At 42.0% G+C, this 24,864-nt stretch overlaps 2 protein-coding genes, 1 long non-coding RNA gene and 1 other non-coding gene across 4 annotated transcripts in view; 3 read left to right on the forward strand and 1 right to left on the reverse strand.

Moving 5' to 3' along the window:
- LOC113573752 (double C2-like domain-containing protein beta) overlaps positions 1 to 16,107 on the forward strand; it is a 57,977-nt gene extending 41,870 nt beyond the window's left edge. Inside the window, exons 5-9 of the mRNA XM_035527193.1 lie at positions 7,144 to 7,270; positions 10,033 to 10,190; positions 12,703 to 12,784; positions 13,113 to 13,209; positions 13,402 to 16,107. Of these exons, the coding sequence (XP_035383086.1) occupies positions 7,144 to 7,270; positions 10,033 to 10,190; positions 12,703 to 12,784; positions 13,113 to 13,209; positions 13,402 to 13,538 (601 nt within the window). The 3' untranslated portion in view covers positions 13,539 to 16,107. The remainder of the gene's footprint in view (positions 1 to 7,143; positions 7,271 to 10,032; positions 10,191 to 12,702; positions 12,785 to 13,112; positions 13,210 to 13,401) is intronic.
- Positions 16,108 to 16,247: 140 nt separating this feature from the next.
- Positions 16,248 to 18,970, reverse strand: si:ch211-209a2.2 (L-asparaginase). Its single transcript, XM_035526874.1, has 6 exons — positions 18,801 to 18,970; positions 17,878 to 17,973; positions 17,626 to 17,789; positions 16,850 to 16,949; positions 16,672 to 16,734; positions 16,248 to 16,583 (listed from the first exon to the last, which is right to left on the reverse strand). Exons 1-6 carry the CDS (start codon positions 18,909 to 18,911, stop codon positions 16,449 to 16,451), a joined length of 669 nt encoding a protein of 222 aa, XP_035382767.1. The 5' UTR covers positions 18,912 to 18,970; the 3' UTR covers positions 16,248 to 16,448.
- A 409-nt stretch (positions 18,971 to 19,379) lies between these two features.
- On the forward strand, positions 19,380 to 22,861 carry LOC113573761. The gene is made up of 8 exons (XR_003410234.2): positions 19,380 to 19,430; positions 20,172 to 20,222; positions 20,460 to 20,504; positions 20,683 to 20,762; positions 21,009 to 21,054; positions 21,793 to 21,845; positions 22,076 to 22,139; positions 22,728 to 22,861. It is a non-coding gene; the product is annotated as an uncharacterized LOC113573761 (long non-coding RNA).
- LOC113573797 lies at positions 20,811 to 20,944 on the forward strand. The gene has a single exon (XR_003410238.1). It is a non-coding gene; the product is annotated as a small nucleolar RNA SNORA18 (small nucleolar RNA).
- Positions 22,862 to 24,864: the final 2,003 nt, after the last annotated feature.

Below are 24,864 nucleotides of genomic sequence, written 5' to 3' on the forward strand. Positions count from 1 at the left end.
TAGGCCAGCAGAGTGTGTATTGATCTGGAAGGACCCACCTGATGATTCACCAGGGCTTTTCTGTAGGCCCGTCTCTGCCAGTTTCCATGGAAACGGAAAGTCTCCCTCATAGGTCTTACTTTCGGGGGACAGCTCTCGCCCTTCATGCAAATAGTTGCTAAATAATGACAAATCTGCGGCCTCCGATCTATCGTCTCTGAAACGCCCACCACTCAGGTGGTGGGGGTTAGGGGCAGGGCCCTCTCCCACCCCCACGCTTACCCTTCTGGCCAAGACTTGGCCCGTGTTGGCGCGCCCACTCTGTGTGGATGTCCGAGTGCTAAACCTTTATTGCGCCTCTCTCACATGGCACCGCATACGGAAGGCAGCAGGACGACAGTTGAGAAGAGCCGGCCATAAAAACCAGCTGGCCGGCACTAGCAATACAAACTGTGCCCTCAGTTCCTATGAATGGCAAGATATCACTCACCATGCTGCATTTCTGGGCTGCTACCAAACTTACTGTTTCGGTCTCAGGGAGGCGAAGGACAAGTTCAGTCAGAGCCTTTTGATTCGTTTTATAATCTCTGTGTTGCCAGAGTCTAGAAGCTATTGTGAGCAGTGCCTTAAATGGAACAAGTTCCGAATATACAAACGCAGGTAGTTCGAAAATGTGCTGTCAGATGTAAAATTTGCTCTGACCAATACAAATAACATAATTATGTTGTGCATTGCGGTAGTGTTGAAGTGAAGCACAAACCACAGCATTTCACTCTGCCCCTTGGGATACTCTCACCCATTAGACAATATGTTGTGTCTTTGTACTGTAGGACCATAAAAACTTATGGCCACCTTTTAATGCAATAGTAAGAATTTCATCAGTTACTTGCTACCGCCTTTGGTTGGCTAATGCCCTCAGCTTAGCTCAGCTGATTTATGGATATGTTACCCTGTTTACAGATTTATCTCAGCTGTCAACAGCGCTGACCAGCACGGTACCTCCTATTGATTTTTGCTGAGCTATGAGTGCACAGAATGGAGATTTATGCTTTGCCGCTTCAGTTTGGAAGCCTTCGTCTCCAAGGTGATGCTGGAAGTTGCCAGCCCCCAAAGCAAAGCATTCTGGAGGCGGCTTTGGGCCCGGCTGACATGAACATGGTTGCTGGCTTCTCCCACACGGCAGGACACTTTTATGCCAACGTCCACGCATCACGCTCTCGCCACCAAGCCTGCACACACCCCCTCCCACACACCGTTTCAGAGGAAAAAAAAGCCCTTGAGAGGAAAGCAGGCAGCTCGACAAGTCCGGGAGACAGAGTCCTGCCTCTCCGCCCTCCCTCCAGAGAGGGTAACCTCAGACGGCGGATGACGTGGCGGTAATAATGGCTGTTGGAGGCACAGGAAATGTGCGTGAGGATGTCCCCACGCGGCGCTGTAGGATCCCTCACGCCTCCAAGGCGCTGCCTCAGCTTTGCCGAGGCGCTGCCTCGCCATCGTATCTCGATTTGTTCCACCTCGTTATTCACTGTCCCTCACACCCCTCCTGGCTGGGCTGAACACCGGGGTGGCACTTTAACGGCTGGCTGTGGCCAACTTCAGCTATAGGCCTCTTGGAAAAAGTTCCGCGTTATCTTCCAAAGGCGTCTCCAGTGGCCGCGGTGCTCCAGAGGATCCGCAAGCCTCCCGCCAAAGCGAATTAGCTGCACGAGTGCCTCGCGCTGCTGTGAGCTCATATCTATTGGCTTTCTTTTAAATTAGCCTTTCAGTACATTAATAATGCAAAAAACGCAGTTCATTACCACATTTTCCTCCCTAGGAACCTACAGGATGAGAGTGAAAAGAGGCAGCTATTGTGATTTGGGCCCGTATCAAGAACGCAGTGGTAATTTTACTGTGACTTGCCCCTGTTTCCAGAGCACAGTGATTTAACTGTGTTTTACCCCCGTTTCAAGAGCACAGTGGTCATTTCTTTGTGCAAATGAAGTGATGGTGAAGACTAACCCACAATTAGGTGGCATTTCTCAGCAGTGCGGATCCCAGCCTTAGATGACCCTAAATGATAAGCTCTTATACAAATATGCATACCTAGTCCATTTTCTATCGAAGCTTTATTGTGACATGTTCAAATTCATATGGGCTATATTTGCATGACTATGAATGTTAATCACGGAAAATATATATTCGCATCAGCAAACCATTAAGTACCAATTTTAAATGTTTATAGTAGAAAATTAAATCTGTTCTGCTTTTTAGCACCTTTTGCCTTGTAATTATCTGGCCCTCTCTCTAGATGTGGTGAGACCTTATGGTAGCATTATGGGATCACGCAGACCTCTGATTCGCATAGTCCTTCACTTCTTACCATTAGCATGTAAATTAGTACTTTTCTCAGAAAACAATAGCTCATTTACAGTCAGGCCTCTCTCACTAGACCTCAGATGGCATGACGGATGTTTCTGAGTAAATGTAATGGATGGCTTTTTGCATCTGGATTGAAAGCCGTGCAGACAGAAGGTACGATTTGCTGACGCGGCTTCCTGTCAAACTCTCTTCCAAACATTCAGAAATAAAACACCACACGAAGAGTAATTCAACACATTTAAAAGTCCACTTTACACTGCGCAAGACTGTACTGGACTCTGTAAGAAACCTGTAAGAATTAGTGCGTTTCGGTACTGGCGATGTCACTGTGCAGTGTGCATGAATATCCCATCCAGCTGATGTCTCAGAGTACAGCACTATTCAGAAACTGTTGTGTGCTGTCCATGTTGGGAAACTTTCCTGGAGACCTATTGTGAGGCTGGGTGAACAGGCTGAGGGAGTGGGTGATTGCCTTTTTGATACATTGGAGTGCTACACGCACCATATACAGACTCACACACACCACACATACGCGGCTGTGCGCTCACTCAGGTGCCCTTGGACCTTATGAATAGCAATGAGCGAAAGCACATACATACAACTGTTCAATCTTCCCTACAGATGGGTGGAAATCCAGTGTTATGGATATACGGATATGTGTGTGCGTGTGTGTGTGTGTGTTGTGTGCATGCATGCAGGAGTGTGTATGTGTGTGTGTGTGTGTGTTGTGCGCATGCATGCGGGTGTGTGTGTGTGTGTGTGTGTGTGTGTGTGTGTGTGTGTGTGTGTATATCGTGCGCATGCATGCAGGAGTGTGTGTGTGTGTGTGTGTGTGTGTGTGTATGTTGTGCGCATGCATGCAGGAGTGTGTGTGTGTGTGTTGTGCGCATGCATGCGGGAGAGTGTGTGTGTGTGTGTGTGTGTGTTGTGCACATGTATGCGGGAGTGTGTGTGTGTGTGTATGTTGTGCGCATGCATGCAGGAGTGTGTGTGTGTGTGTGTGTTGTGCACATGTATGCGGGAGTGTGTGTGTGTGTGTGTGTGTGTGTGTGTGTCTGTCTGTGTGTGTGTGTGTGTGTGTGTCTGTGTGTGTGTGTTGTGCACATGTATGCGGGAGTGTGTGTGTGTGTGTGTGTGTGTGTGTGTGTGTGTGTGTGTGTGTGTGTGTGTGTGTGTGTGTGTGTGGCAGTGTGACAGGTGACCATTCTAATACCCTGAAATAGAGAGAGAAAGGGCTTGTGCACCGTCACAGCTGAGACAGTCCCCACATGCCCTCTCATGTGTAATGGAGAGGGACGAGGAGACAGACAGCCATGGCAGGCGGACGTCTCCTTATTCAGACAGCTGCTGCCACCCTCACTAAAGGTAGATAAGAAGTGATGGTAATGAGTAGCTCAGTGGCTACGCATGCATGCTCCATCTGTCTGTACCATCAGCATCTGTCTGCATTCTGGAATATGGCATATTGTTTAACCTCAGCACAAAATCTAGTTAGTCAGACCAGTTAGGTCAACAATTCATCAAAATGTACTTGCATGGGATACTCATTCACTGGTGAATTTGGTCCAACTTTGACATATCAACTAAATTTGGATTAAATGAAAAAAGAAGTAGCAAATCATTCTTTAATCTACTACAGTGATATTAGTGCATTGTCTTGTTTTGACTGGGGATGCAGAATGAGCATCTTGATTTCATCCTTGTTTTATATTTGATTAGAGCACTTGTGACCTTTAGTGAAAATAAATATTTATGGAATAGCTTCTTAATATATCTCAATATTGAATATTTTATATTTATTGCTACAACATCTGAAATACTTACAAATTATATTGACATTTCAAGTAACAACCTTCACTTAATGTTTGAAAAATGATTCAGAAAATGTGTTACACAACCATTAAATAAATATTAAATGTTTGATCCTTCAGTTATCGATGATTGAGCCAAATGTGATAACACTGTGGAGGTTGAGTTCTCTTGTTTCAATAGTTTTCAAAAGTTTTTTGGAAAAACTTGAATATTTGCTAAAGGTGTGGAATTTGTAAAACGGTTTTGTATAGATAAATGCAGCTCTCAGTTAAGAGCTGAAATGTGTACAATATTCATGGGACATCTCATTTTCTAGATCTGAAGATTCTACTAGGGACTAGTAGTTTTTCTTTTATTTTTGTATCTTGTGGTTTTGTGATATCTGATGCAACACATGTTCTTGAACTAAAGGATTTGTTTTCTGAGTTGTAAAACAGGTGGATTACATATAATCTCATTTACAGTGAACTTTTTTTTCTGATTGGATTAAATGGATGCTCTATTTATAAGTAGGTCTGTTGTCTGTTCAATATTTCTAGCTCCAGATCCAACCGTAAACCATGAAAGAACAGAACAATATGATTCCTAGAACCACTTCAGTTGATGGGGCTCTTAATTGGCATAGCACACAATATTGTCGATGTTGCAATATCGGCTTCCCCAGTACTGATATCACATGATATCAAAAGGCTGAAATATGCAAATTAGCTCTCTAACGCATCATATAATTCGTTCTTGTGCTGTGAGCATCATTGCTAATCCATCTGAGCATTTTCTGGGTGTTTTGATGAATTAATGCATTTACATGATCCAACATTAATCATTTCACAATCATAACACATCTATGTATATCCAGCCTTATATGGTCACCACTGTATTTTTAATATATTGCTAAGCATATCACTATTGCAATGTGTCGCAATATACACGCAATATCGTGTTTTGCAGCCCAGTTTCCCAACGACATCGGTGCCCAGGAGTCCGAGGGAGCAGACTTGGCCGCGCTCTTGTTGAGTGGGATGGATGATGGCACAGGGAGAGTATAAGTCCTGTTGACTTCGAGCGATGCCAGCCAATTGTGGGCATCTGTTAGGTCACAGAACTGGGCAGTTAGTACCCCCCCACCCCCCCCAAGCATGTTCAGCTATCCAACAACAGTGCTTGAGAGACGCGGCGGGTTGGTAGCCATCATGCAAGGCTCATGTAGAGGGTGGGAACTGGCAGTGACTAACACTGGTGGGAAAACTGGGTACAAAATAATAATGATTAATAAAAATTTTGTTACATGCACCATCTGTACAAATGGTAAAGTAAAAATGGTTCAGGGCTGCGTGTGCCAAATGCATCACAGCGGAGCCTCATAAGACACTAGAGAGAGGTGATCATTTGACTGGTGTCTCTGACTGTTAAGATCATCTTAAAGCTGCAAGACTTGTGAAAACTCCGCTCTGGAGAATGTCTCTGTTCTTTGTGAATAATTACTCATATCCAGCCAGATGTAATTATCCGCTATGCAAAAAGTAAACAGGCATCTTCCTTCACACATTAATTGGTCCCGCTTGAAACAGCAAATAGCACCAAAATCTCATTTCACAGTGAACAAGTCTGATATGAATAAAAGTTTAGACTAAACACATTCTTCCAAGTAAGTGTTAGGAAAAGTAACAGTATATTTATTTGCCATGGGGTCACAACTGTAGATTGAATCACCCATTTTTTATTGTTCTTTATTGAGCCCAGGGTATAAACAAACACATTTTTTATGTAGTTAAACAGGTTCCAGCAGAATACGCTTTTGGTCATCTTCTCATATCAACATCATCAGCAAATCTTTAATGTATTCAATTGCTATTTTGCCAGATGCACACTGATGGTTTTATACCGAAACTGTAACTTCTTTCATCATAAATGTTTTTTTTTGTTTTTTTTATCCCTACATTTAGTGTATAAGTGACAGAATTCACTCTGATATTATTTTAACTTCCCTCTTATTGGCTGTAATGTGGTGCAGCATGTAAATAATTCACAGTGAGAGCCAGGCTAAGGTTTATGCACTACACAGCGGGGCATGTTGTCACACTGTGTTACAATTAAACCTGTACAAGAAACAATAGAAGTTCATATGTTCCCTGCACACATTTACCAAAGTATTTTGACATTTGTGTCGACAGATTCATCAGAAATGTACTATAGATACCATGTAAATAAATTATACTTCATTTTTATCCTGCTGCTATTTGATTTTTGGACAAATCTAAGTGTGCCACATGTGACTTGGCCAAGGACAAGGACGAGTTATGTCACAACTAACAATATTTGGATAATAATAATGGATGCCGATATTTTTATGTATATAGGCTCATTTGGCTCAAGGAACATAGAACTGTATTGGATGAATTGTGTTTGTATCAATTTACCAGACATTTTAGTGACTGTTACAACCTATGGGGTAAGTTGAAATTTGCTCCACTTCTGGCTAAATAGTTTAGACAGTCAGTGCTGGAAACAAAGCTGGCATGTTCCTTTGTAACAGAGATGTGCAGGATTCCTGCATTGAAAAATAGTTAATCTTGCTCAAGTAGATTTAAAATCAAGAAGTGTTAGGATGTGAACGACACTCCCTTATGTGAGCTAAGATTTCCATATTCAAAAAGCACTTAAAGGTCAGAACCAATCAGCTACAAATTCGAAACATGACCAACATTCAAAACATTTAAATCCTTGTCTGGGTTTGTGCTAGAAGAAAGGGAAATGATGAAGGGAAGTCCAGCGATGGCTGTAGTCTTGTCGTCCAGTCTGCTGTGTTACTCGAAAATGCTGCTCCTTATTGAAATTGGATTAACAGAGCCATGAATGCGTGCTGAGCTCCTGTGGCTGTCTTGTTTAAGTATGCCTAATTACATTATTGACTTCCAATACCCTAGTGTCCCTTTGCAGTCTAATTTCGTCTAATCTCGTCTCCCTTTTGGTTGCCGCTCTCACCCCCGGCAGGATTTCGGTGTGCGACGAGGACAAGTTCCGTCACAACGAGTTCATCGGCGAGACCCGCATCCCCCTGAAGAAACTCAAGCCCAATCAGACCAAGAACTTCTACAACTGCCTGGAAAAGCAGCTGCCTGTGAGTATCCCATGATTCTCAGGCCTGTCTACGATTGGTCGCAAAATCTTTTTTTGTCACAGCCAGATGATGGGTCACGGCAGGTAACTTCAGCCGATAGGCCTCACAGAGATGCATATCATGTTCTCGAATAGATTATTGATACTCTCGTGACTGCACTCTGAGCTAATCAGAAATTGATCGGCACCTGAGCTGCAGCCCGCATTTCATCCGTCTCAGCAGAGCACTGGAAAACACACTCTGTTCCAGCTTCGTCGTGTTGACGAAGACCAGCTCAGGATGGAGCCAGCCAGAGTACTTCCTTCAGGCCCTCCTGCAGCTGCCCTGTGCTCGGCCAACCCCCACATACACACACCAAGCAGGTCCACAATAACACACCACCCGTTATCCTTTCATGAAAAAGCACCTGCGTCCAGAGGCTTTCCTGTGTTGGCTATGTCCATGCACCACACACGGGCTGAATCTTATAGGCAGGAAACCACTGCCAATAGCATGAAGACAGATAGTATCTGCATGAATGGACAAGGTGGCTGTTTCCTCCTCTTCAAGGCTTTATCTAGATCAGCAAGGGCTGCATTCTGGCTTTTCAAGAGTCCTTCTTATTATACCAAAGTGGTTGAGGTTTCATATCAGTAAGCATAAAAATGAAATCAAAGAGCTGTAGCTCTGCATGACACAATTTCTTTGCTGCACTTTTCAGTTGTGAGCCCAGAATCTCTTCTTAAACCCAATTAGGAGCACATTCTAGGAGCCAAGAAATATTTTCAGTTGTTTCTGTTTTCAGTATTTCAGACCTTGGAACTTGGGCAGTATATGATAAATATATGGTTTTAGATATTTGTTTGAAATATTTGAGCCACCCAAACACAACAGGTAAGTGATGTACACATTTCCCTAAGTGTGATTGGCACTTTGGTTGACTTGACAGTCACGTACAGCAAAGTCTTGTCCAACTCAAATCCAGCAGAAGAAAATGCCAGGGGAAAAAAAAATCCTTTAAAAAATGTCTCATCAGTAAAGAGCATCATCATTCTTTGGCTGCCAGTTCATTATAAATCACTTACAAAGGCTGATTGATAGTAGTTACAAGATAACCATCAAACTGAGTAGACAGGAGCTTTAATGGAAGTGTATTTTTTTATGCTATATGGTTAACAAAATAAAGTCCAGCACTGCATGAGAAACAGCTGACGCTTCTGGTGAGCTGGAGTTTACAACAACCGAGGCTGAAAACAAACCAATACATTTGTGAGTGCGGACGTCCTTTCAAAGAACCATTGTGTGAAATATTTCATTTGAAGGATTTCCAGCAAAATACTTCAAAAAGAATAAATGAGAGGTTCTTAGCCCCTGATTACATGGCTCTGAAATTTTAAAAACGTGGTTCTGGCACAGTGGGAAACACAGAGCATCTCGCTGGCTATGCTTGTTGCCTTGGTCGTTCAATGTTACGGTGACTCTCCACTGCAGCTTTCGGCAATACACAGCTACCACAGACAACCGTAGTGCCTACACAATGATCTGCTGAAGCTCAGGTAAGAAACATGTGCAGTAGCAGGTGGATTTGGAGGGAGAAAATGGCATCAGACATCATAACATGGACAAGAATCATTCCCGGTTTGAGGGACCTGTGATACCCAGTGTGGGGATATTCAGAAGCCACCTGCTGACAGATATACCTTGTTGAACACAAAAACATAATTGTCCTCATTAGGTTGTTTTCCTGCATTATTAAGAGCTATAAAAAAAAAAATACAAATCTGACGTAATGGACATTACAGCCATGAGTTCCCTCTAAATTACTTCCTTTTTTCTTTTTTTTTTTTTACTAAATGAATTAGTACAATTTTTTTTAAGTTCTTTTTTTTTTTAATCTTGCTGTCATCACTCCCATCCTGCCAGCTGTTTTCCGGTCAGGGCTGAGGGAACTTTTATTTTGTGATGCGTTGTTTATTGGGACGATCACCACCCGTGACACCAGCTCAGACGACGACACTTTAACCTGCAGGCTGATCTGGGATCTGCCCTGAGAGCTCAGTCCGGCTTCTGGAGCAGCTACCGGCTGGCCGAGAAGCACGAGCGGTTTGTTTTGCGGCAAAAGCGCGCGCGTGTTCCAGCGTCGCCGGGGCGACGAGTGGAGACGCCTCCTCCACAGCTAATGAAGTCGGCGCAGCTCGCCAGAGTTACGAACAAACGTGAGGAAGCTCAGACTCAGCAGTCTGGGCCGAGTGAGCCGAGCACTGGGCGGGGAGAGGGGGTTAAAAATAACGCGTCTAGACGAGTAGATGATGATGCTGCTGCTGCGGAGGTGATTACAAACTGCACAGGAAACTCAATCAGCCAGGCTAATCACTAGGAAATGGGGGACTTTGGATTTTATTTATTTATTTATTTATTTATTTTTTTGCACGTACTCCGCTTGAATTGGTGCCTGAAAATTCAGTATACAGTGACCTCACGATCACTTTAAGCTGTACGTGGCCAAGCTAACCGCAGTGATCTCTTTGTCAACTAATCCCAAGAGGCTGGTACATAAAAAATGTATAGAATAACACACAACTAACAATATAAAAAAAAGAAAGAAAAAGAAACAGGTTTAGTATCAAGATTAAACAGCCACCCAGAGGATATAAGACAGACTCCAGACAGCCTATGGCCTTCAAAATGAAAGGAGTTGTATGGCATGCAATAAAAATGCAGGCCCATGCACTCTGCTCCAAACACACACCCACCACCGCCACCTGTTGTACCGCCCTCCTCAGATCGATAAGACGGATGACAAGTCCCTGGAGGAGCGGGGCCGGATTATGATCTCATTGAAGTACAGCTCACAGAAGTGCGGCCTGGTGGTAGGCATCATCCGCTGCGCCCACCTGGCTGCAATGGACGCCAACGGCTTCTCCGACCCGTACGTCAAAACGTAAGTCATGACCTTACGTTTCCGCCACACCTTTTCCTCCCCCTTCCAACTCTCTTAACTTTGATCTTCTGTCTCTCTCTCTCTCTCTCTCTGTGGTTCCCAACCTTAGTCGTGAGGGTCATGTTCTCTGTTCATTTTTGCTTTTCCTCCCTGTCAGTCCAACACCTCTGTTCATTGGTTAATTGTCTAAGGCTTCATGACCTGGGCCAGTTGTGTTGGGTTCATTGTCTAAGGCTTCATGACCTGGGCCTGATGGCTTTGCGATTTTTCACTCACCAATCCTGTTTTCCCTCATTGCTGTGGAAGGAGGTGACCCAGCAAGGCAATAAAACTCACTGCTGTTAAAAGGTCAAATAAGCCCCCAAATCCACATATTGTACGCAAAAGATGCAATTAAGCTCCGTGTCAGGGATGACTGGGGAAACCCCAGAGTTGCGGAGTTATCTGATTTTGGAATATGCAGAAAAACAGATCAATGGCGATTAATGAAGGTGATCAGTGAGCAGCAGAACAAATCCTGTCAAGACATTTGTCTTCAGAAATGAACAGTCAGTCAGAAGCGCTGGGCCCACAGCCAGGAGCTCAGAGCAGTAAGGCCAAAGCTCATCTCCCTGCGATGAACAAAGGTGCCCAAGGCAAACACTCGGCAGTTCCTGGTGATTATGAGCAGTGAGGGACCTTTCCGTCCTCTGCACCTAGACACTTAACCACATAAAGGATTCATTGGGATTTATTTTTGCATTTTGATGATGATTAATACGAGCTGGGCACACTGCAGACGCCCACCCCCTTACTTGCTAATCTGTCATGACTTCAGGCTTTATCAAGGTGTGTGCACGCGCACGCGCGCGCGTGTGTGTGTGTGTGTGTGTGTGTGTGTGTGTGTGTGTGTGTGTGTGTGGGGGGGGGGGGGGGGGGCGGGTGTGTGTGGGTGTATGCACAACAGAGCAAGGGAAAGAATGAGAGGTGATTTTTGTTTATGTTTAGATAAGGTACTTGTTTATATTTGTTTGTCTTTGTGACAACTGTGTTTGCCCTCTTCAATGTTTAATTTATAGTTCTAATGAAATAATAATCTCAGTGTCCTGCGCAGAGGAGGAATTAGTGATTTCAATTCTTCCATGTTCTACTAAAATCTCATTCAGGAGGCTAGAGGATTATTCTGCCTTTTATGTTGCGGAATGTCCCAACATCAATCGATTAGCAAGTGCGTGAGTCAGATTATACTGTAACACCACACAATGTGGCATTTCATTTCAGAATGCTTTCCAACCGGTTGATCCTGTTTGGCTGCTCGGAGAGAGCGTAGTAAGTACTGCCAGGGTATTATTCTGTTAATGCTATTGATTCTAAGTAAAAGATCCCAGATTTTGCTTTTAACATCACTTTGTTTTCCCTTTCTCGTTCACCCACTCAGTATTTTATTATTTTCAACCTCTTAATGGTTCTATTTGTGAATTTATAGCAGTGGTTGTTATTAAGGCTCTCCAGACTGAGAGTGCCATTTCCTCATTTAGAAAGAGGAAAATAAAACACGAGTTACTTTCCACTGGAATGCATGTATGAAGAAACCCCCCATTTGAAAATGTGGCACAATCCATTTAGTGGCCAGGACAGCTGAGTAATGGGGTTCATCTGCGCACACAATTACAGCAGTGAATGAAACTTCTGGGGCTGGAGGCAGTAAAAGATGGCCATTAGAAACAGGCATTCAGTGGTTGAGAGAGAGATGAATGATGCTGGGGTTTTTTTTTTTATGAGGCTCTCTTGTTCTGTGACATGTCGCTGTATTAAAACTCTAGCACTTTTGCTTTTCTCAGTATATAAAGATTTTCCAAGCATATAGGTTTCCAAGAAAGAGAGGCCCCCCCCCCCCCCCCCCCCCCCCCCGCACACACACATATAGGTGGTTATTTATAAAGTGCCATAGTGTAAACATTATACTATTTAGATAGTAACACACCTTGTCTTAAATATTCAGTCCATGATATTTGCAAGCATCACTATATATCCTCCTCAAGACCACACATGTATCTTTGGATCTGAAATAGGCAGCCTCACACAAACACTGAGGTGTGATTTAGATGCTATGGTATTCTTGAGTTCCTGGCATGAGGCTTGTTTAATCAGTGCGCATAGCTATAGTCTCCCCGTCTGTTGGCCTTCAGGAGCAGAGAGCAGTGGTCTCATTAAAGCCATGCCGTTTGGGCCAGCATGAGGGCCGACTGTTATGCTCTCCTTGTTTAGAGCAAAAATAGCAGTCTCCTTCCTCCCTGTTTTATTAGTTTTTATGCCGTTCCTTTCCTGTGTGTGACCTGGTGCAGTTTAAGCTTCTCATGCTCTGAGTGTTCAAACTGTAAAGCTGTGTCGAATGACGGTGCCAGAGCGCCCTCTGCTGGACATGGGCATTAAAGCAATGTATGCTAGGTTCCTGCATTCCTCAGATTCACCTCATGAAACACTCCATCGCCAGTACTAAACATGTATATTAATATATGTGTTTGCATTTTAGATACCTGAAGCCAGATGAAAACAAAAAGTCAAAGCATAAAACTGCTGTTAAGAAGAAGACCCTGAATCCAGAGTTTAATGAAGTAAGGCTTAGTGCATCACTTCAGGGCAGCTGCCTTACCATTGTGCTGGCTGTGCTGTACTGTACATATTTGGGCTTCAGTGACTCACTTCCTTGTATCTATAGAATTGAAACATTACTATTGCTTTTTTTTAAAACTTTTCCATTCTCAACTTAATCTACATTTTATATCACAGTGCCATTGATATAATTTAGGTATTTTAATATATTTTAATACCATATTCTGCTGCTTTTTCTGCCACTGTTTTGGACTGCTCAATCCCTCTAAAGATTATTATTTATTTATATAGGTTATTATTGTTGAATAATTTGTCTTCTTGTTTATGTAGGAGTTCTTCTATGAGATTAAGTATACCGAACTCAGTAAGAAAACCCTTGAGGTGACCGTTTGGGACTATGATATTGGCAAATCCAATGATTTTATAGGTACGTTACAGCTAGATTCATCTTGTGGTGTCTGTTGTTTTCTGTTGGCTCTTACAAACAGACCAGTTATGTTTCTGATTATGTTTCCTAACTTAAAACAGACCCCTGTCCTGTCTTCCCTGGCCTCGGGCTCCGTCTTGTTCACCGACTCATATTAAGACTTCTAATGTGTTTTTTCTGCCCTTCTCCAAGGTGGAGTTTCTCTGGGCATCAATGCCAACGGGGAGCGTCTCAAACACTGGTTCGACTGTCTCAAAAACAAGGACAAGAAAATCGAGCGGTGGCACACGCTCACCAATGAACTCCCGGGTTCGGGCTTTAACGACTGAGAATTGCCAAGCCAGGGACCACTGCCACCCCACCACCCCTCAGCCCCACCACCCACCCTCTTAATGTGCTATGTCAGCTTGGACGCAGCCTTGAATTGGCCCCCTCAACACTGCAATGGTTTTATGGGTCAGAGATTGGACCCAATAGGACCTCCCCCTGTCTCCAAACCTGTCTCTTTACGTACCTTCCGCGATGTTGACTTTGCTGTTTGGCTCTGTGACTTATATAAGGGTCTTTGGTCAGCATGTGTTCATTCAAACGTGCTGAATACAGAGTGGTGTGGCTCTCACAAATGGCAGAGGGTCGGTTTCCCACCAATCACCTGTGTACAAACATTTAAACATACTCTTAAACCTGCTGATCCTTCTACTGTCTTGGCTCTCTGATGTTTAGTATGTATTCAAAGATGCTGTTTACACGAACCATCAATGGATGCTGATATCACAAATGTACATATTGTTACCATGGGGGCTTTAAATAGATCGTTTTAAGAAAAAAGGAATTCCTTGAGAGTTTTGGTCAAGACACCATCTACTGTTTACATCTAGAATACAGTTGAAAACTCTAATGCCTATCCAATATATTTAGGGCAAAACAATCTACACATATTACTAACATAACCGTGAGGATGTTACCATTCACGCATTAAGACTGGGGGTTGGGGGATGAAATTTAGCAGTTATTCATTTTATTTTATTTTTTTCTCAACAGTTTTGCTTTTATACTCCTTGCTTTTAAACCCATGTGTGTGTTGATGAATGTGCTTTATTCAGCCATCCTTATCTGCACCAACCCTGACAATATCCAGGTTGGAGTGATGCTGAAGAAGTGATGGACCATCTTCTGTCCTGTTTACATATGAAACACAAGCAATGCCTACAGAAGAGGAATTGTGCTATAAAAAGGCTCATTCATTATAGTATTGGTCAGCTGACTCATTATGGTAAGTGTATGGTAAACTTTCTGTAGATACTGGCAGAACTGTCTATTGATCAAACAAAACCTTTCATATCTATACCGAAATATTACTAAGGGAAATTATTGTATGGTCTAAAAAAATGGTTGATGTCATATTGAATGTGTGTAAGGAGAAGTCAGTAAGAAAATCACTAGCATAATGAAATTTGAAGACATCATGTAGGTTTATTTTACAGAATTTTCTTTAAAACATTTTTGCCAATAAATTGATCTAATAATAACTAGTTTTAATTTGTAACATATTTAGCATGCAGTCAGTGGTCTTTTTAGTTGTATTACTGAGCTTTAATCTATATTTATTTTCAGCGTTTGTTTTTAAAGGTAGTATTTCTGTTTTTGTGTAGTACACTTTAAAATGTTACGTAATCTAGCATTGACTATGGCTAGTGGCCATCCATTTTCAAGTAGTTTTTAGGATCCTAAAGATGTTATTTTCATATGGCCCAGATATGTGGAACTGAGGTTTTAGTATGTAAGTCTTACTCGGTGAGGCAAACCTTCTCTCTATGAAAGCACTCAGTGCAACAGCCAGGCTTGTGACATCTTTTGTAATCTGTCTGCCTTTGTACTCAAAACTCTACAGCATAAAAATTGCATGCAATGTTCTTAAATCGTCATTAAACTGACTTTGCTCAATGTCATTTAATTGACTTTGCTTAATGTTTGATACTGCTGGTCTCTTCTGTAAAAAAGAAATGATGCTTTAAGAATGTCAGTCTTTTCTTCTTGGACGTTTTTTGTACCTTTGAACGCTGTCGCATTGCCTGTCATGCTTCTCTATTGACCGGAGATGAGATTGCATGTAACAAAAAAATGTCTTGTTCTGTTTCTTCCTTTGTTCCTTTTTTTAAGACTCAGGCGATTGTTTGCATTTTAGTGGTTCTCTGATGAAATTGATATATTCCTACTCCTAATTCACCTTAACTCTTGCACCGAATGGCCGATTTGTCGTGCCTTTTCTTTTGTATTAGTGTGGTTTTTGCACCGCTCACTTTACAGAGATTCCTAGGTGGATATTAGCTTTTAATATGGAAACTATATGATATGACATTTGACATATTTATATTCCTGTCTGTGTTCTACTGTCAGAATATCGTATCACTGAATATACAACTCAATGACACATTATTATTGGTGTGTCTTACACTGTGTGACTGTGTTGGTGGTGGCTAGGGTGCAGGATTGAGGTTAAGAACACTGAATCAAAGAAACTTCAGGTTCTGGTTTCTGCTGTTTAGTAACATTACACTTTGCTCTAAAGACACACTAAGGTCAGCTGTATATGTGGAAATACAGAACCCATCACATGCACACCTATACGGATTCTTACACTTGACTGTTTAATAAAACAAATTATTAATTTACTAAAACATTTCAAATCACAGATCTCATAGACACCTGGGGCAGACGTTTAGGCAACTGACAACATTGTGATCAACATATTAAAACCAGAATCTGTCGTTTTCTTTATGTCCCTTTTGAAAATTCAAGTATTATATCTCAAGTGTGTTTTTTACTCTGGTGAATGATGTACTATTTATATGTTGAATTGGAAACCCATGTCTAATAAAGTAGAGAACCATCATAAAATCAGATTTCCTTATTTCCTTGAAGAAACATCAGTGTTAATACTTTAACTGCTAAAACACACAAAAATATATATAATAAAACCATTTCTCTTTGTTCTGTTTTATTAAGATGTTTTAGGACAGTTTAATACAACAATGCAAACAAAATGATAAAATATAAACTGATAACATCTGGGTAATTTGAGGTACTTTAAACTGATAAATTAGCGACTCTTTTGTCAAGAAAGATATTCAGAAAGATATCTAAAAACTAAAAATAATTTTGTAAAAAAAAAAAAAAGCTGAAACACCTGAGCAAGGCTTTAAATAAAAACAGGGCCAAGAATCCATTGCTTACAGCATTTAATCCTCCAGTGTCCGCTTAGCTGCTCGTTTCTGACTCTGCCTCTGGGCTTCCTCGGTTAGCATCTTCACTAAATCTTCATAACCAAGCCGTCTGGCATCATCCACTGGCAGGTTGTTGTATGCATCTCTTAGCTGCAGTGTTAATATCCAGCAAGATATGGTTCAGACACAGTTAAGGATGGATATTTGTCTTTAAATAGAGTGCATTTGATCTGTATACCTCCAGATCTGAACCATTGCAGATGCAGAACTTGACCATCTCAGGCTGATTAGAGGAAACCACCTGTCAAGTTAAACAGTGATCACACTGAAAAAAATGGGGTAGGTTTTTTATGTATGTAACGTCTCTTCCCCATGAACATCAGAGAAGAGTCATCTAGAGGAGAATGCTAGCTAACCACATGTAAGGGGGTCCTGCCGTCAGCATCTGTTAAGTTAAAGCATGCCCCAGCCTTCTTCCACACCTCCATCTGTTCTGAGTCCCCCAGGAAGGCAAGACTGAGCAAACATAAGGTTTAGAGTGCAGAGGTTTATAAATAAGTATATAGCATTAAAAATAAAGTTTAAAATGAAGAAACTTCAGTAGATTTATTCAAATGTGTGGGGCATGCAGTCAGAATAAGACAAAATATATGGTCCTTATTTTGTTTTGCTTATCATTTGAATTTTTTAAAAAAGGAACACTTGTGTATAATGTAAGTATGAGATTCTGATTTAAAATATTTTTGATGATTTAAAGGTAAAACAATAAGGGGATATTACAGAAGAGAGTATCATAATCCCATCTCACCAGCACATTTCAGTTCCTAGTTCCACAGGAGACATTTCCAGGTGAGCCCCCTTAGATACCAGCAGACTCACTACCTCCATATTTCTAATAATTTAGAAAGTTTTAGATATCTCCAAACATCTAAATAAATAATAATTAAGCAAAGTTCAAGCGCATTTTAAATTTTCATGATTATTCATGAAGGCCCTAGTAATTCGGAATAGGATAAAAATAACAGCACTTATCACATTTACAAGATGAAAATTCACATCGATGTCCTCAAACGTTTTAGTGTTTTCAGTTCTTACTCGGGCCACCCTTCATCCAAAATGAAGCATATTCCGAAGTTCTGCGCATGCAGAAAAGACCTGAAAAGCATAGTGCATATAACAGCTTGTTGCACACTTGCTGCGGATGGCGTCTCGGAGCGGGGTCTCCCGTTCCACATCCCTGCAGTTGACCTCGGCCCCCTTCTGCAGCAGGAACTCCACCATCTCCAGATCACCCTCCCCTGCCGCCACGTGAAGAGGGGTCCGACCGCGCGCGTCTGCCGTGGACACGTCAGCGCCCTGGAATGAGATGTCATTGGTGCGGTGAGCCACGCAGTTCAAGTCACGAAGTCAGCTTCAAGTCATGAAGACATGTGGGGTCTGTTACTTGCTGCAGGTGTCCCTCCAGACCGACGATGTCGCCTTGTAAGGCAGAGTCATTCAGCAGCAGAGGGAAAAGTGCAAGTTGGCACACCTTCATCTCCTGGTTAAATGTCATTTAGGAGGGTTAGCTGGGTTTGGTATTACCTGTCAATCAGGAATCAATCATGCTAAATAAGCCTTACTGACCAGTTAACTTGCCTGTCCAAGTGGAACTGGTCACTCCAAAGTAATAAAGTGAATTTTGGTATCATAACAGAATAACACTTGTAAATCTTCATCATTAAATCAGTTACTGTCTGTAAACCATAAAAAACAATTTGGTATCTTTCCCCCTCCTGTTCTGGTGATACTTAATATTACCTCTGGCCCTCAGGTCCAAGGTAAATTCACTGGCAGGTAGAAACTGACTGCAAACATATACTCAAATGTATTCCTATAGGTAATATTAAACTAAAAATTACACACTTGTTGCAGAAGGAGTGTAGTCAGTATTGCAAATCCTATATCTCTTTTTGCTGTTAAATGTTATTTTACTTTTTTCTTGGCAAAGTCTCCATTGAAAAAGGCCTTCTACGCTCAGAACGATTTCCAGTGATTTAACAGTGAACTGTTACTTGAGAAATTAGGCATGTTTTACATTAATGCAGTTTGCAGTTAATTTATACATAATCAGTACATAAACCTTATATGGTCTGTCTAAAGTATATTGCATGTATAATTGGCCATTTTATGTGTCATAGACTAGTGTCACCCAATAGAGTGCTTAGTGAACTGGGAGACAATGGTCTGTTTAGTCTAATTTTGCTGAGGTAAAAGAGTTGTTGTTTTTTTTTTACCAATCTATTATGATGTGACAGTTATATTTGTCAAACTGTTTATGCTAAATGGTTTCTTGCTATAACGTTAAACATTTCCAGCTAATGCTACCTTATCCGTACGGTCTGTCCCAAGCCACCCAAGCCGAACCGACGATGCAACAGCTGACCAAAATCTATAGACATCATCGGGGATTTTTCTTTTTGAATAAAAGACACCCATTGCTGAAACAACTAGCTAAATAGCTTATCTGAATTCAATGGTGCCAAATTCTAACTATCCTGTACCTATTAATATATAAATGTAAACGCCATAAAAGTAAATGTATTATTAGCTAGCTAGTTAGCTTAGCTCAACTGAACGTTTTTAACGACAGCTCTGAATCTGGGCGCGTGGCATGAGAGCGAGCTTCAAAGGTCACGTCGATGTTTGCCGCGACGATTTGATGTGGTGGGGTTTTTTGTGTTTTTTTTTTTGTTGTTGTTTGTTTTGTTTTTTGACACGTAGACTCTGTGTTTTAATACATTACTCAGTTTAATAAGTTTTACTGACGCTACAACATATTTCTATGAGTTCTTATGAGGCGTTTGTAGCTATTATTAAATTTCTCAGCAAACCGCGGTTTGTTCTGATTGGCTAGCTCGAATGTGTCGTAAACTGTCGTAAAGACAGTTGTTTAACTTGCGACGTGCAGTACTTCCGGTCTCATTCGTTAGGCTTGGATTGGACAGTGAGAACTGGGTGAGAGGATTTGACCTTCAAAAGAATAAATTTTAGCCTAGATTATGTTTAGGATGATATTACATTTTAATTCTGTGAGGTATATCTAGGCGATGCATGGGCTTTTTTGGAGAAGCAACTTGGAAGATTAACCGAATCATTTACAGATGTATGTAGCTGCGCCACGTGGTGAAGGGGCATCGAGCTAGGTCGCTAACGCTAGCTATGCTATCTAATTATTATGAGTTTCACAAGAACTCTTATCTGGGTCGCACTGTTGCACTTTATGCTTAGTTTTTATTGTGTTTTGTATTTATAAAACTTGTATTCTATCTTGGCCATCTAGCCGGCTATCGCTAGGAAAGCGTTAGCTATTTTAGCTAGCTGGGCAACCCATGTTAGAAGCAGCAAATGAACCCAACTAGATTAGCCATTAGATTTATTTACTCTAAATGTCGTCTAGCTACCTTACTGGCGTTGATTGCATGTCAGCTCAGTTGAGCTCGTGTGCTCACCACATTCAAGAGCCATGTGAGCCTATTAAAAAGGAATTACTCCAATCGTGGGCAAATTCTTCATCTTACGTGGCTAGATAATGCCCAGGTTTGCTTTCATCCCTGCACTATCGATTGCACAGGTGACAATGAGGCCTGGAATATCGCCGATAAGATTTACGTGGCGATCGTTGGTTCGATTTCTTGGCTGTTCTTTGTTATAAATGTACTTTACCATTTACATATACAATCGTTCATCTTATCCCAGCATGCCTCACTGTCGGCGTATCCCCGGGGTGAATATGGAGCCTCTGCCATGGTAAGTGTAGGCCGCGGGCTTTTTTTTTTTTCATGCACAGTTCTAGTCACGGCCCGGTCACTGGGTTTAGGAACTAGCGCAGTGCAAAGAGTACAACTGTTCTCTTGCAACTCACTGCAGTGCTCACACAACAGCAGTGCTACTTATGAGAATGGACACCTGTTTAGCATCTTGTGTATCATAGGACAGAAAAACTTAGAGTTGACCCCTTAGTGATGTGCAGTTCTTTTCTTTCAGGTGTTGTGTGCGAGTCTGGCAACATATGCCCTCATGAAGCATCAGGTAAATTTCAGTCAATGTAACATTAGCGGTATTTGTAATGATGATTGGCTTTTAAGTGTTCAACTGCACTTATGACCATGAAAGAATATGCCTCTCTGAACAGTCCACACAATACAGAAGTTTCTCGTGTGTACATGAAGTCCACCTGTACTTAATGCATCACCCTGGTTTTTCCTAGATTCACCTACTGAATGTAGGCCTGCGATGTTTCACATGAAATCCAATGAGTAAATCGTACGTCAGAAGCTTAAGTAGTTGGTCAGTATTCCATGACATTCTCTGGTCCAACACAAGTGACTTTCCAGTATTGAGGTCTATCCCGACTGGCTCCTCCCTGTAGAGCTGTGTCGTTGGAAATGCCTCAAAGATGGATTCTGTAGTATAGCTTTACCCATAGTGCTACTGCCATTATCTCTGTGGGCAAACACTGCAGGACAAACATCTGTCTAAATGCTGCACTCAACTGTTGTGTGCGACTTCCTCTCAAGTTCACTGTTGTTACAGGTGTGATGACCTGGGGTGTCCAGTGGGGGGTGCTCTTCTCTGGCTGGTGAGTGACTTGTATATGTAGTTTTAAATGTAATTGCTGTATGAAAAAATGTGGGTTTGTTTTTATAAGCACTGTATGGTATCTGCATCCAGTTGTATATCTGACTGGATCGTTCAAATGGCAGTGCAAGAACAACTCGATATCTGCCATCTTGGGCCTTATATCCTTCATATGTTGGGTCCTGGTTATGCTGAGACATCCAACGTAGAGCTGATTGCAATCGTTATTTTCTACTGCTGTAGCGTGCCAAAATAAAGCTCCTTTATGTCCAGAATATGTGGGGTCTTTATCCTTCCTATCTGCTACTGTTGGTAGTTTGACAATTGGATTTGCTGCTCAAGCATGTCACTTAGCCCTGCTTTTGTGGCGTCGTTTCTGCAATTAAATATTTTGAAAGCAAATAACCAGACGATTGGTAGCTCTGGCTTCGAGTGGTGGGAAGTGTCCGTGCTGCATTTAAAACATTTTTTTTCCCCACACATTGAAGTCATTTCCAGATCAGTTTTGCCTGTGCTGACAGTGATGGCACTACCGAATATCGAGAGTGCCATTATGCTATTCCTCATGCCCCGCATCAGTCACTGCTGCCCAGTATTGGTGGCAGCTTGCCCGATATGCATATCATTTGCTGGGTCCAAACTGACCATGTACCCAGCATGGTGCCCTGCCACGCCCCCTTTTAGAGCCAGCTTGCCATGCGGGTTGAACTTGATTTTGACCTGTACTTCCCCTCTTTAGATCTAGTCTGGGATGACGGCACAGAAAGGAGCAAATGAACTGGGAACGCTTGGGTGAGTCTTGCCATTTGTGCAATTGTTTTGTTGGCTGGTCATATACCAAGGCTTTTAGGAAGCTTTGTTCCTGACTTGCTGTGGACATGACCGAATATTAAAGCTCATCCCTGTGAATTGCTTCAGCATCTGCTGTCGTGATCCACTGGGAACATGTCAAAAAGTAAATAAAAAAATTATTGTTGGTTCTTGAGTAGAATATTAAAATGGCACTTTGTGTTGCTCATCAGGGCTGCAGACCTGGTTAAGGATTCCCTCTCCCCACCCCCCCATGGGTCTGCTAAGTGGGGAAAGGTGAGAAGCTCTAAGTGTTGTGGATCACTTTCAAAGGGGGTCAGCCATTTCCCACCACTGGCGATCCTTAACGCGTTGATCCCATATAATTGCCCTGCAGGATATAATGCAGGGTTTGGCCTGTGAGAGTCCTGCTTTCTAAAGGGCAACATCTGCTCCAGGGTTGTTAAACTCTTGCTCGGACGATGAAAGTCCTGCTTGGTTGGATTTTCTTGCTCTGATCTAACCTGGTAATTAGATGATTAACTGAATCGTTGGATGGGGTGGCTTTGAGCACAAATCACCACAAAGCTGGATATCAGCCCTGCAAGAATGGAGTTTGGCACACCTACTACATACCCATATTACACCACCTCTTAGTCTTTAAAAAGGCACCTTTTAAAATATTGCACTTTACAGTTTGATAAAATACAATGTTGGTTGTATTTTCCTATGGTGTGGTCGGCTAGGCCTGCAACATGTACATTAAGCACTTTGTACTAAACTGCGTAATACTAGTCTGCATTTATAGCCCGAATGTTGCTCATTAGTGCTTGTTGCATCATTTCATGACGTCCTACTGAGTAATTTTCCTTCTTCCTTCGACAGACGAGCTGGATAGCTGATACGTCTAAGGAGCCACAGTCCTAACTCAAGTTTCTCTTAAACCATTTCTGCTGTTGTCTTAACATTCCTGTTCAATGTGATGTAAGTCAATATCCAAATAAAAGCATTTGGTGTGAGACACTGTGTAGGAAACTTATTAGTGTATGGTCTGGGCTGAATTCTGAGAATTCAGGAATTTTTAACTTGAGGTATTCAAGAACACCCATGTCCTGCAACATTAACTCAGTTTGTGCTACCCTGAATGGGCAATTGTTTCCCCTTTTTTAAATGCTTGCAAACAGTGCCTTCTCTCACCTGTTTGAATCACCTTTTGACCTTTTTGTTTTTTGTTTTGTTTTTCTTCCTTTTCGGCGCTGTCATTTGGCTTGTAGAAGGTTGCAGCCCACTGCGAGTGTTGTATACCACCCTGTCTAGTTTCAGTGGTTCATGACAGAGCTCCCCACTGTGCTTAGCTGTGTGGTTGATCATTTTGAAAGGGCCAAAGCCTATAAACAAAGTTGTATATTGGAAATAGGTTTCTTAGCTCTGTGGTTACATGTTGAAAGGGCTTTATGACTTATGTGGAAAGTATTGGCCTCATTGAAAATGTTGCCAGCTAAGACTTGCATGTTGCTGTTCATAAAAAGTACCGTTCAGATGTTTTAAATGTAGTCAGCCTTCAATGGGGTTAACATATGCTCCGAAGAGCGCTCTGAATTTAATGTGTTGGTTCCAGTGCGTCAAGGTTCTAGTTTGTATCGCATACATGAAAAATGACATCTGTTAGTGGGCATGTGCATATTTTTGACAATTGTCTGTCTTTAAATTGCTTGGAAGTCAGCTGGTGAGTTTAACAGCAACCTCAATGTTGAATGTGAAAACCTGTCCTCCCTCCTATAGCAAAGACTGCTACAGAGCAGTATTCCTCTTGCTGTCATGTTTGAGTTGTCCTGCAACTGTGAGCTGAATTGAAAGGGCTTCCACTTTACATTCTGGTGACTGGGGGCAGGGTGAAGTCCACCTCTGGCAGTATGATTTCAGGAAATGGTACCGTTTTAAAGGACACAACACTCGCACGTTGTGCTCGTTAACTGCGGGCACAAATATGGGCGACTGGTGCTGTGAGCTGAAGACTGCTTTGAACTGCATGGTGCTGTCTTTGTACCCTTATTTGTGTGTTCTGGGATCAGTACATAGTACTTTTTCCAAGTGATCTCGGGGAGAAGACTAATGATAAACCCCCTGTGGGTGTTGACAAGTCTGAGCAATACCGTTCAAATGTTCTCCATTTTCTAGAACTATAATAAATTATGCCTGATTTGTTTCTATGTAACTAATCAGACTCGCTTCTGATCCTGGAAAACTAGCTAGGAATGATTTTTCAACCCAGCCAAGTTGCTCAAGCAATAATGCACAATGATGTTTTACCCTCTTCAGCAGTAGCTAAGCTTGTCTTGAAGACAAATGATGGCAGCTATTCTCGCCACCTTAGCCCCACTGTTCTTTAATCTATTTATGTGCTGCTCTAAATAAATTCTACAAGGTAACTGCCTGCACTTAAAGCATACATGAACCTAAGGCTAAGCATTGCAACTGCCAAGCTGATGGATCTAAATAGCATCAATGCATTATGTAACCTCATTGAATGTGCATAGGTTTAGTGGTGTTCAAGCCAGAAGCCTGAAATCTCATCAGCTGAGATGATGAGAGAACAAATGCATCTAAATGGATGGCTGTCCTTTGTTCTGAGCAACCTGTGATTTGGTGCCTCGAGATCAGAGTGGCCCCTGGCTCTTATCACTGCTGCAGGCTAGGAATTCTGGTCTTTATGGCTCTGTGTGGCAAAGGCTCTGATTACCTGCTTGACACAGTTTGTGAATGATTAAACTTCTGGGTCCCTTTTTAACATGGTGATGTGTTTTCCAAAAGTTGCAATATGGGTGTTTAGAACAGCTGATAAACAGGGAATGTGGAGGGGACATGCACAGCCTTTGCTGTATGTGTGCTTGTTTTAAAGTAATAATAATGCTCAATTACATTTACTGTTTCATCAGATTATTAATCATGTAATAAAATTAAGTCATATGTCTGTCATGTTCAGTAGGTGTTATCACAGGACTTTTGTGCCATGAAAATGGGT

This window comes from Electrophorus electricus, chromosome 6, assembly GCF_013358815.1.
Source record: "Electrophorus electricus isolate fEleEle1 chromosome 6, fEleEle1.pri, whole genome shotgun sequence".
NCBI classification, from domain to species: Eukaryota; Metazoa; Chordata; class Actinopteri; order Gymnotiformes; family Gymnotidae; genus Electrophorus; species Electrophorus electricus.

Coding starts and splice junctions, on each gene's coding strand:
- si:ch211-209a2.2 (XM_035526874.1), bottom strand. CDS start 18,911: ATGGGTGTCTTTTATTCAAAAAGAAAAATCCCCGATGATGTCTATAGA. Junction 16,950..17,625: donor CGAGACGCCATCCGCAGCAA/GTGTGCAACAAG, acceptor ATGTTTGCTCAG/TCTTGCCTTCCTGGGGGACT. Junction 16,584..16,671: donor GCAATGGTTCAGATCTGGAG/GTATACAGATCA, acceptor TTAACACTGCAG/CTAAGAGATGCATACAACAA.